Source organism: Gopherus flavomarginatus, chromosome 9 (assembly GCF_025201925.1).
Source record: "Gopherus flavomarginatus isolate rGopFla2 chromosome 9, rGopFla2.mat.asm, whole genome shotgun sequence".
Lineage (NCBI taxonomy): Eukaryota > Metazoa > Chordata > Testudines > Testudinidae > Gopherus > Gopherus flavomarginatus.
The window spans coordinates 83,481,949-83,491,332 of record NC_066625.1 but is presented as its reverse complement, the minus strand read 5'-3'; the positions used below and the strand labels follow the sequence as shown (position 1 = coordinate 83,491,332).

The following is a 9,384-nucleotide window of genomic DNA, read 5'->3' as shown; positions in this document are numbered from 1 at the left end:
GGGGGTGCAGGCTCTAGGGTGGGGATGAGTGGTTTGGGTACAGGAGGGGGCTCCAGGCTGGTGGGTGGGGCCGAGGAATTCAGAGTGTGGGAGGGGGCTGCAGGTTGAGGCAGGGTTTGGGATGGGGGGGATGAGGGTTCTGGGGTGGGGCGGGGGGTGAGGGGTTCAGGGTGTGGGCTGGGGCTCTGGGCTGGGTCAGGGAGTTGGGGTTCAGGGAGGTCAGGGCTCTGGGGTGCAGGAGAGGGCTCTGGTTTTGGGGGGTCCAGGAGGGTATACTGGCTTTGGACTGGGGTGTAGGCTCAGGGGTGGGGCCAGGGATGAGGAGTTTGGAATGCAGGAGAGGAGTCCAGGTTTGGAGGGAGGCTCAGGGCTGTAGCAGGGGGTTGGGGCTCAGGGTTGGGGTGCAGGCTTACTTCAGATGCTCCCAGTCAGCAGCACAGCGGGCCTAAGGCAGGCTGAGATGGAGGACAACCCTGGGATCAAGGTACACCCTGAGGGGAGGAAGAAGCCCAGGGACAGCTGACTACAGTCAGCCTGCATTGCTGCCAGTATCCAGGTCAGAGTGTTGCGGCTGGAATCCCTGCTGACCCAGTGGCCGAATACTTTGCCACTGCACCACTCTTAGGGCCTGGACTCGAACCTAGTGAAGTTGGGTGGGTGCAGGTCCCCCAATGCCACCCCCCAACCCTGGGGTGGCAGCCTCCCCACCACAGATCAAAGGGCCTGCATTGTCTGCCATCTGCCAATGCTAGGATAACACGTTGCTTGATTGCTCTGCCCCTGGCTGAGGACCAGAGCCCATAGACTACCCATTTGCTCTGCCCCTGACTGAGGGCAGAGCCCATAGTCGTCTTGGGAGGTTTGCCCTGCTTGAAGGTCAGGGCCCATGGTCTGCTTAATTGCTTTGCCCTGACTGAGGGCCTGAGACTATAGACACCTTGTCAGCTCCACCCTGCTCGTTAGCTCTGTCCCCACCCGAGGGCCAGAGCCCACAGATTGGTGACCTACCCACTGAGAGCAACTGGTTTTCTAATCCCCCCTGATATTTGGCAGTGATCCCAGTGACGTAGAGAGGAGGTCCAGAGGGGGAGGAACAAATGCCACTGCACTACAAAGGGAATCTTGAATAGGAGTAGTGTGTTGTTTTACCTCTGTATTTGGCACTGGTGCACCTACTGCTGGAATACTGTGTCTAGTTCTGGTGTCCACTATTCAAGAAGGTGTTGATAAAGTGGCAAGGGTTTAAATAACAGCCAAAACCATGAATAAAAGATTAGAAAACATGCTTTATAGTTATAGACTCAAGCTCCATCTATTTAGCTTTACCTTCTCTCTGTTAAGGGGTGACTTACCTGTTTAGCGGTCAAATGTTTACTAATGGGCTCTTCAATCTAGCAGAAAAAGGTATAACATGATGCAGTGGCTGGAAGTTGAAACTAGACAAATTCAGACTGAAAATAAGATGTAAATTTTTAAGAGTAATTAACCATTGGAACAATTTACCAAGGGTTGTGGTGGATTCTTCATTACCAATGATTTTTAAGTCAAGATTGAATGTTTTTCTAAAAGATCAGCTTTAGAAATAATTTGGGGAAGTTCCCTGGCCTGTTATACAGGAGGGCAGGTTAGATTATGACAATAGTTCCTCTGGCCTTGGACTATATCAATTAATCTATGTGCTAAAGCTAAACATTTACTTAGTGATATTCCTGAATATGCAACATGTTGCACAATATTCACCCAGAAACTTACAGGTCTGAAGAATAATATATAGCAGATGTGGAGCAGAGTCCTTGCAGTTCTAAATGAGCCAATTTTTTTTACAATGTTAATGAAATAGGTAACTGATATCTGCCGTACATATAGCAGAGGAGGAGGTCATCTATGTGTATTTTCACTTATCTGTAATCTTTCATGGAAGGTTCACTGGACATATGCCCTAAAATGCAGGACACTTCAGCTTGGAATTGTGTTCAGCAGTTTCACAAATGACTCTGATAAGAGGCTGCTGACTTCTGAGAATGAATTAATAAAATTGTTGAGGCTTGTGATTTCATGTATTTGTGCATGTTAGAAGAATGTTAAGATTTCATTACATCGACAGTCTTATAACGGTTTATTAAAAATTTAGTTATTAACTTAAGTGCTCGAACCATTTGGTATTATATGCCTGTATATACATTTATAGGGGTGTTGCAGTATTTCAGTGTAATATACATACAAATCCAGTACATCTGCCATACCCAGAAATGGAAGATTTCATAAATGAGTTAGCAGTCTTTCTAATTAGACCATTTTTGTAGAGGATTTTTCAACAAGGGGAACCTTTCTCCCTTTACAACATTGTCAGCTGAAGCTAAGGTTACTCCTTAACCTCTCAGGAACGTCTCACAGACTCTAGGACTGGAAGGGACCTCGAGAGGTCATCAAGTCCAGTCCCCTGCCCTCATGGCAGGACCAAATACTGTCTAGACCATCCCTAATAGACATTTATCTAACCTACTCTTAAATATCTCCAGAGATGGAGATTCCACAACTCCCCTAGGCAATCTATTCCAGTGTTTAACTACCCTGACAGTTAGGAACTTTTTCCTAATGTCCAACCTCAATCTCATCCCAGCCTGGCCATTTGCCCTGCATGTATGTGTACACGCATGTAGCAATACAAGCCCGGGTCACGGGCTGTTTTATGCCAATGCAAATCCAGCTTTCTCACCCGTCACTAAGAGGCCAAGCCTGGGCTCTGGGAAGGCAAACCCCCTCCCCCCCCGGCTGACTCGGTTCCCGCGGGCTCTTTCTTCTGTTAGTCTCCACAGACACACTTGCCCGGGCGCCCAGCTTGAGGTACCAAGCAGCGCAGCCGGGCAGCTCTGGCTGGGTATTGGGCGGGAGGGCGGCGCAGGGCGGGAGCGGGGGCCGTGGGGCTCGGCATTGGGCGGAGAAGCCGCTCGGGGGAAGTGATGGAAGCTGAGGAAACAGGAAGAGCCGCGGCCGGTAAGAGGGAGGGAGAGAGTCGGTGCCGCCCGGCGTCCCCCACCCTCGCAGCTTCCCTCCGCCGCGCACGGCACTGCCCCCGATAGCCCCCCCCCGCCGCACGGCACTGCTCCCCCCCGCACGGCCTGCTACCCGATAGGGCCCCCCGCACGGCCCTGCCCCCCTTCCTCCTGCTTTGATGCTGCCCCCCCCCGTACGGCACTGCCTCTTCCCCCACGGCCTCCTGCCCCCCCGCACGGCACTGCCCCCCTTCCTCCTGCCCTGGCACTGCCCCTTCCCGCACGGCCTGCTACCCCTGATAGTGCCCCCCGCACGGCCCTGCCCCCCTTCTCCCTGCTTTGGTGCTCCCCCCCCCCCCCCGCATGGCCTCCTACTCCCGATAGTGCCCCCGCACGGCACTGCCCCCCTTCCTCTTTCCCTGGTACTGCCCCCCCCGCACAGCACTGCCCCCCTTCCTCCAGCCCTGGTACTGTCCCCCCCTGCATGGCACTGCCCCCCTTCCTCCAGCCCTGGCACTGCCCCCCCCGCACGACACTGCCCCCCTTTCTCCAGCCCTGGCACTACCTCTCCTGTGGGCCCAAAGGCCCTTTGCTATCCCTGTGTCCTTCACTGCCCTATACCCCCTTCTTTCCTACTCCTTTTTCCAATGTTTGCTTATATACTCCCAGTCTTATCCCTGCTTCCTTTGGTGCCCTGCCTCCCCCATCACCTTGCCCCCTGGCATTGCTGTCCCTTCCCCCCGGTTCCCAGGCAGGTTCCTAGACTGAACTTTAATGATGCTACCAGGCTGGACCCGAAACAATATTAAACTTCTGGGCACCACCCAGCCACAAGAGACCTGTCTGGTGGGGCTTCGTGAGTGACTGCCTCTCACAATCTGCTCTGGGCTAAGCTGGCTGGAAAAGGACCAAGATTAGTTTCCAGCAGCATGTTAACCAGCCACTTCCGCAGAAGTCTGCTGGTCCCTACATAAGTTATCACACCAGACATGCTGTTTATTAAGGATGCTGTCTTTCAGTAGTGTGTGTATTGTAGACCACTTGAATGGCAACATCTAGCTAGATTTAAAGACTTGACTTCAGGTTTTCTATAAATTACCAAAACACACAGCAACAAGTTTGTGCGTGCCTGGGAAATTTCACTCAGTTCCTGTGCAGTCACAGTCTGACTCTAGCTGTGCTTAGAGTTTTTATTGTAAGGTATCCATCAGACTTTTTCCGGTCCACAGGGGATAATTCTTTCTGGTCTTATAGCCTGATTCAGAACCCATGGAAGTAAATGGGAAGACTCTTTACTGCGAAGGGGTTTGGATTAGGAAGCAGTTACAGTCAGAAAAATAGCACTGTCAAAATAGCACTACTTCCTTCACACACCTGTTCCTTTAGTGTGTTTAGAGCCCTCTCAATGAATATAGTGGTATTGTGGTTTAGTAGATGAACACAGGAGAGACAGGAAAGGAACAGAGGGAACACAGTATATAAAACAAACATCTTCAAGTCATAAATCCAAGGCTAGAGTCTCATGTTAAAGACAGTGCTGTAATCCTCCCATCTAAAGTTCGCTTTTGGTTTAAGAGGAAGTAAAGGAAACAAGAATAATGGAGAACAGAGTAGTAACTATGTTGTCTTTTGGCCACAGACAGCAGCTAATTTGATTAGTATGATACGGAATGGAGCTATACGGAGCCTTTCCTGCATACTGTTGCAGAGTTTATCCTTTGTTAATCCCCGGTGAATGGAATTACAAATAACTGTAGAAGTAGAAATATTTGTTGTAAAGTAATGTTTGGAAATTTGGGGAAAAAAAGCAAAAATTAATTACAAATATTTCTAGTAGCAGGCAAAAGAATATCTCTCCCTAGCAGAGGCTGACAGAGAGAATGAAAAAAATAACACCAATATATGTGGTAAGTTTCTTTTTGCCCTAAAATAGATACTAATTTAGTATACTTATATTTATTATAATTTAGTATAATTATATATATATAATTTAGATACTATAGCAGTAAGCAAAACTAATCAATCTAGCATTTGATACTTGGCAATGGATCTGATTTTGAGACAGGCTGGCCTTTGTGCATGCTCAGTAGTGGATCTCCAAGAGAGTCTTGAGTGAATAGTGTTCGTGGTTTATATTTGACTAGGAGCATTTCCAAGAATTTCTGTTCATGCACTCTCTTGGATAAGGGCCGATTGCATCACCTCAGTTAACTTTTGCACTGCTTTCTCTCATGCTCTGTCTTTGCACTGTGCTTTCTTAATCTGTCAAGCTAACAGGTAAATGGAGAGAAAGGGAATTTATCTTCCGAAACACATTTTAAGTTGCTGCCATTTATCTAAAGCACCTACTTCATCCCCTTCAGTAAAATGATGATGATGATGTTCATTAGTTCTTCTAGCTGCTTGTGGCTAAATGTGCTGAAATCAGATAGGAGAAAAAAATAGTGCAGTAGGGCAATCAGCCACTTATGAAAGTCAAACATTTGTAATAATGATATTGGCTTTTTTGGAAGACTCGCTTTTCTGCTGATGCTTTTAAATGAAATATCTCCAGATTAATGCATCTTGGTGTTCCTTGTCCACACAAATCTTGTGCTGCCAAGCACTTTAGGTTTTGTAAACATTTCTTCCCCCCCCCCGTCATTTTTTATTGCTCCAACTCATGTTTTGAATGGTTCTTCCCACATCCCCACCCCACCCGGCCCCTATCCCCTCTCTCTTCTGGAAAACATGTTAGCATTTCTAGCTATTGTCACTGTTCTGCCTTATTTCTTTGATTGCACATACTTAAGTTTAAAAAAAAATCAGCAGCAATTGGCAAGTGGTCAAATAAAAAATGAAGTCTCTGAATGTCTTCGAGCCAACCTTTAGCTTTGCTTGCTCAGGCTGTGTTTTTGGATCTTACATTGCTCTATGACTGAGATGCTACAACTTTAAGCGTTCTTGCAGTCTGATCTTTCAACTCTTACTCCCAAAATAATCCCACTGCCTTCAAGTGACAGTAAAGGTTGTTCATATGCCATAAGACTTGCAGGCCTGTCCATCTAAAATTAAACCTATTTGCCCTTTGTGTAGATCCTGTGCCAACCCTAACATTGAGAAATGAGCCAGCTGCTCACCTGGAACTTCAGCTGTTTCTTTTAAATACAGTCTGCTCTCATGTAGGTTCCCCCCCACCTTTCTTCTTCAAGGAGCCCTGAGGTTTGCATGTAGCCACAGGCTCTGGGAAGGGCATTTTTGTGGGTAATACAACATGTTATCCTGGGGCCTTAGTGATAGTTACTAAATGACTAATCTGTGTATCTAGCTCAAGGGTCGGCAACCTTTGGCACGCGGCTCGCCAAGGTAAGCAGCCTGGCGGACCGGGCCGGTTTGTTTACCTGCCGCGTCCGCAATTTCAGCCAATTGCGGCTCCCACTGGCTGCGGTTCGCTGCCCCAGGCTAATGGGGGCGGTGGGATGCGGTGGCCAGCACATCCCTTGGCCTGTGCCACTTTCCGCCGCACCCATTGGCCTGGAGCAGCGAACTGCGGCCAGTGGGAGCCGCAATTGGCTGAAACTGCGGACCCGGCGGGTAAACAAATTGGCCCGGCCTGCCAAGGTGTTTACCCTGGTGAACCGCGTGCCAAAGGTTGCTGACCCCTGATCTAGCTTACCAATTGCAGTAAAGGAGCCTTAAAATTACATCTGTTCTGCAGAAAGATTTTTGTTATTTTTGTTCATGAAATCAGTGTTAATCAATAGAGTTTACATTCCTGTGCGGGAGATCTGCTGCATGACAGGTGGAATTTTAAAACTCCAGATCTGAATTTGCAACATCAGATGTGTTAGAAACCAGGTCAGTATGAATTTTCCACATCCGGTAACAGTGGCTAAACTAAGAGGTTCCTGAGCTTTTTCTGTGGCAACACACAGTGCTTTGTGTTGCCTTTGCAAAGTGACTGGCAGTCCCTTGGGTCACACATATCCAAAGTATACAGTCTCCTGCTCGGTTACCAAGAGGTCAACGGATGCTTAAAAATGTTGCATTTTTAACCTTTGAAACTGAAGTCTGGTGACTGGTCTTTGCAGTATTACTGACAACAGATCGCAAAGAGCTCCACTGATGTAATTCTTATTTGTAATTCATTCCTGTGAAGTTCCACAAACAGCTTTACAAATCTCAGAGAATGCCTCCATGTTTTTTTTTTTTGCTGTGTTACAACATCAAGCCAAATTAAATAAAAATTCCATTTTGTATCATTCAGATTCCCTTGGTGTCATGTGATGTTTTTGTCAAGGTTGTCTTGCAGCAGTTTCAGAGAAGTGCATGTTTGGTAGCAATTTAAGGCCTGTGTCCTTTAAGTAATGCTTATTAGTACGTAACAGATGCTGTTTAGAAACATTATGCCTTTTAATAGGCTCTGCTTTTAGGCTGTCTGTTCTCTTTTTCAAGGCAGATCAGCAAGCCTGGAGGTATGCTGTCCTTTATGCAAAGCCTAAGTCAATTTTCTGCTCTGAAATCAAGCCATGTGTTTTTCCTTGTTTTTTCCATTCTGGTCATAGCTATCTTGCTGTGTTTTTTTTCCCCCACATCAGAGCTTTGGCTGTTTGTCAAGGCACTACAGTCAAAATCTTTTGCATTTTTAGCCACCAGAAGTGGTCTTTTCAGATGAGACCATGGAAACCAAATTTAAAGAACCTCATATTTGATGTCAAGTGCACAGACAATACAGAGCTAAACCATTCCCACCAGCCCCTTAAAAAAATAGCTATGGTGGTTTTGGTGCAGTTTCAAAGACATAGACTAGCTGACACAAAAGCACAGAAAAACAATAGCTATATTTACACATTTCCTTCCACTACATGCAGCTGTTCATTGAAGCAAGAAATTCAGGACAGGCTCAGAGAGCTATGATAGGTAGCAGAGGTATTCACTTTCATATAATAAAATTGGCAGCATCAGAATGTCTGGATGACTGTAAGGCCTGGAAGAACATTGGGGAAGAATGTTTCTGTTTCTTCCCTCTCTTGCTCAAATTAAATGCATTTTAATTTTGAAAGGAATCTCGTTTAAAGATTGATTCTTGCAAGTAATTTGGAGTGGAGGGTGTTCAACACCACCTACGAGGTATTTGGTACCTTACAGGATTGAGGCATTAGACTATACATTCTTTGAAACAGGGATGTGTTAAGCCTGATTTTTCAGAGGGGCTGAGAATCCACTGTTCAGCTGAAAATATTGGGGAGCTGAGATTGCTTGGTGCCACTGAATATCAGGCTCATTGCCTCTTTCATATCTGTATTGCTCCATGGCACTGTGTAAATACTGACAGTAATGAGGAACTGCATTGAATGTAATGCTAACTCTTAGCCCCAATCTCAGCTAGCAAGAAGGGAAGGGTAGCTCTGCAATAATTTTAAATGCTATGTGGCTTTAAAATATGGACTTTTTAAAAAAATATTTCTGGCTGGTGGTCTTTCTAGCATCTCCCCTATGGACAAAAGCATCTCCAAACTGGACTGCTTTCCAAACTCAGATGTCAACTCCTGTCTCCCTGCTTTTTCCTCCTTTATCACTATGGGAGGATTTGTCTTCCCCTTGTAGGGGAACTTGTGGTTTTGTCCTTCAACCTCCTCTCTTTCTTTCATCTATCTTTTCTGTCTGTGATGGTAAAGGACTGAGCCAACCCTGCCTAGATTTGGACCTGTGGTTCCTAAAGGCTCCACTGTTATACAGTGTATCTTTTTATTTCTTTTTCTTTCAAATCATCCTCTCTCTCTATACAGAAAATCCTTCAGCTATACATTCCATTATTTCCCAGCTCCCCCTCTGCATCCCTTTTTTAGTTTATACTCTGTGGGCTAGACACCAGTAACACCATTGTACATTTGTAGTACCACACTTTACATCTGTGGTGTAACTGAAATAAGAATAGGGCCCTGAGAATTTTCCACGCATTCCTGGGCTCTGTGGGAGGCAGTAGATATTAAGGACCCAATTCTCACTGCACTTTTATAGCGGTATATTCACGAATGTGAATGCCAACCTCAGGGCAGAATGTCAAAAAGCAGGGCAGACACCCCTAATTGGTTGTATATTCTACAATGAGATTTCACCAACTCAGTAACAAATTTGAACTCCTGAAGAGCTATAACAGTCTTATGATGGAGTTACAGACAATCACCTTGGACATTCTAGTCTGTTGCCACCCAGGCAAGTGGGATTTAGTGATAGTTGGTCGTTATCCACCAAAGATTACAAAAGATTCAGGTTGTTTTCAGTCACTTACCCCAGGCCAATTTGTGTCTCAGATCTCATACCAAAGACAATGCATGTAGCCAATCCTACAGTAAAATAACTAAATATTTATTAACGAGGAAAAAGAAATCAGAGAGTTATTTACAGGTTA

General features: G+C 46.1%; 1 protein-coding gene across 1 annotated transcript in view; it reads left to right on the top strand.

Annotated features, from left to right (window-relative positions):
* The first annotated feature begins 2,943 nt into the window (after positions 1–2,943).
* Positions 2,944–9,384, top strand: part of LOC127057915 (protein FAM169B-like) — a 47,914-nt gene continuing 41,473 nt past the window's right edge. The window contains exon 1 of the mRNA XM_050967159.1: positions 2,944–2,994. Within this exon, the coding sequence (XP_050823116.1) occupies positions 2,961–2,994 (34 nt within the window). The 5' untranslated portion in view covers positions 2,944–2,960. The remainder of the gene's footprint in view (positions 2,995–9,384) is intronic.